Below are 2,298 nucleotides of genomic sequence, written 5' to 3'. Positions count from 1 at the left end.
AAACATGACATTTTCTTTCATCTTTATTTGCTTTTTTTTTTCTTCATGACATTGAATGAACACATAGTGTTTACAGACTATTCTTTTTTGCACAGACCAAAATACTTTAAAGTCCCTTCGTGCAAACCTCCAACTTGGTAACCCTTGGGGTTTTACAAAATTGTTGCCTATACAACCCGTGCCTTTGAAACCCCAAAGAGGATTGCGATATATATATATATTTTTTGGGTTTTCATACATCTGTGCTAGATGACATTCATATTAAATAAAGGACATCTACCAGGGCCTCCACATGGGCGCGCTGGCGTTATCGGGCTGTAGTTGCTGCGCCGGCCGACTGGGGGCCCCCCGCTGGGACTGGGGAGAGCCGCTCTCCGGCCTCATCGAGGTGACGCCGGACTTGAGGCTCAGGAGCCGCTGTTGGACGCGCGGGAAGCTCCTGGAAGTCTGCGCGCGGCAGTTGATACACGCCGGGGTGAGTGTAGCGCACATGGCGCGCCGCACGAAGTCCGTGACGCGCTGACACGCGTCCTGGTCCCGCAGGAGGCTCGTCCCGGGCAGCAGAGCCGAGACCTTCTGGAGGCAAGCTTTGTAGCCTTCTCTGTAACTTTCTGCGGGGTCTGCATGGGGTCGGGGAACAGAATTAGCGCACGCAATGAATGCGCACACGATGATGATGATGATGATGATAACGAGGCGCACCTTTATCGGGAGAGGCTGGAAGGTCTCGAAGGAAGCGGACCGTCATTTCCAGAATGTCCGCTTTCTCTAACTTGGAGTAGCGGGAGTTGTCTTTGCCGACGAGCGGCAGGATGAGACTCTTTAAATGGCCCAAACTGTCATTAATGCGCGCGCGTCTTTTCTTCTCCAAAAGAGGTTTGAGAGTCTGAAAACAAAAAAAAGGGAGGAAAATGTTATATTGATGAACGTCACGACATGAAAATAGAAAAAAAAACAATGTTCATTTGTCATACCTTTCTAAGCGCGTGGGCGTGTTTCCTCTGGGCCACGGTGGACGTGACACTGTGGGTCAGCTCGGAGGCGATGCTGCCGGGACTCATGTTGGGCGAGTTGGGCGGGGAACTGTGCGGAGGAGCCGCGCAGTCGGACTATTTATGCGCAACCCGGGGGTGCGTCACAGGGGCGGGGACACGGCATCATCACGCTTGTCCTGTTGCGGGGAAGTGGATTGGAGAGAGGCGCTCCTGTCCGCACCATCTGCTCCATGGGATACATCAGGGGCATATACAAACCCCGTATGAGTTGAGAAATTGTGTTAAATGTAAATATAAACGGAACACAATGATTTGCAAATCCTTTTCAACCCATATTCAATTGAATGCACTACAAAGACAAGATATTTGATGTTCAAACTCATAAACGTTATTTTATTTTTTTGCAAATAATAATTAACTTAGAATTTCATGGCTGCAACACGTGCCAAAGTAGTTGGGAAAGGGCATGTTCACCACTGTGTTACATGGCCTTTCCTTTCAACAACACTCAGTAAACGTTTGGGAATTGAGGAGACACAATTTTGAAGCTTCTCAGGTGGAATTCAACAGTCCGGGGGTCTCCGTTGTGGTATTTTAGGCTTCATAATGCGCCACACATTTTCAATGGGAGACAGGTCTGGACTACAGGCAGGCCAGTCTAGTACCCGCACTCTTTTACTATGAAGCCACGTTGATGTAACACGTGACTTGGCATTGTCTTGCTGAAATAAGCAGGGGCGTCCATGGTAACGTTGCTTGGATGGCAACATATGTTGTTCCAAAACCTGTATGTACCTTTCAGCATTATTGGTGCCTTCACAGATGTGTAAGTTACCCATGTCTTGGGCACTAATACACCCCCATACCATCACAGATGCTGGCTTTTCAACTTTACGCCTATAACAATCCAGATGGTTCTTTTCCTCTTTGGTCCGGAAGACACGACGTCCACAGTTTCCAAAAACAATTTGAAACGTGGATTCGTCAGACCACAGAACACTTTTCCACTTTGTATCAGTCCATCTTAGATGAGCTCAGGCCCAGCGAAGCCGACGGAATTTCTGGGTGTTGTTGATAAACGGTTTTCGCCTTGCATAGGAGAGTTTTAACTTGCACTTACAGATGTAGCGACCAACTGTAGCTACTGACAGTGGGTTTCTGAAGTGTCCCTGAGCCCATGTGGTGATATCCTTTACACACTGATGTCGCTTGTTGATGCATTTCAGCCTGAGGGATCGAAGGTCACGGGCTTAGCTGCTTACGTGCAGTGATTTCTCCAGATTCTCTGAACCCTTTGATGATA

General features: G+C 48.3%; 1 protein-coding gene across 1 annotated transcript; it reads right to left on the bottom strand.

Moving 5' to 3' along the window:
* Nucleotides 1-276: 276 nt before the first annotated feature.
* On the bottom strand, nt 277-1,077 carry LOC133619345 (transcription factor HES-2-like). Its single transcript, XM_061980324.1, has 3 exons — nt 975-1,077; nt 703-886; nt 277-620 (listed from the first exon to the last, which is right to left on the bottom strand). The coding sequence occupies exons 1-3, from the start codon at nt 1,059-1,061 to the stop codon at nt 277-279; spliced, it is 615 nt and encodes a 204-aa protein (XP_061836308.1). The 5' UTR covers nt 1,062-1,077.
* Nucleotides 1,078-2,298: the final 1,221 nt, after the last annotated feature.

This window comes from Nerophis lumbriciformis, linkage group LG01 (assembly GCF_033978685.3).
Source record: "Nerophis lumbriciformis linkage group LG01, RoL_Nlum_v2.1, whole genome shotgun sequence".
NCBI lineage: Eukaryota > Metazoa > Chordata > Actinopteri > Syngnathiformes > Syngnathidae > Nerophis > Nerophis lumbriciformis.
Note: the sequence above shows the minus strand (reverse complement) of the source record. Positions and strands in the feature narration are given on the sequence as shown.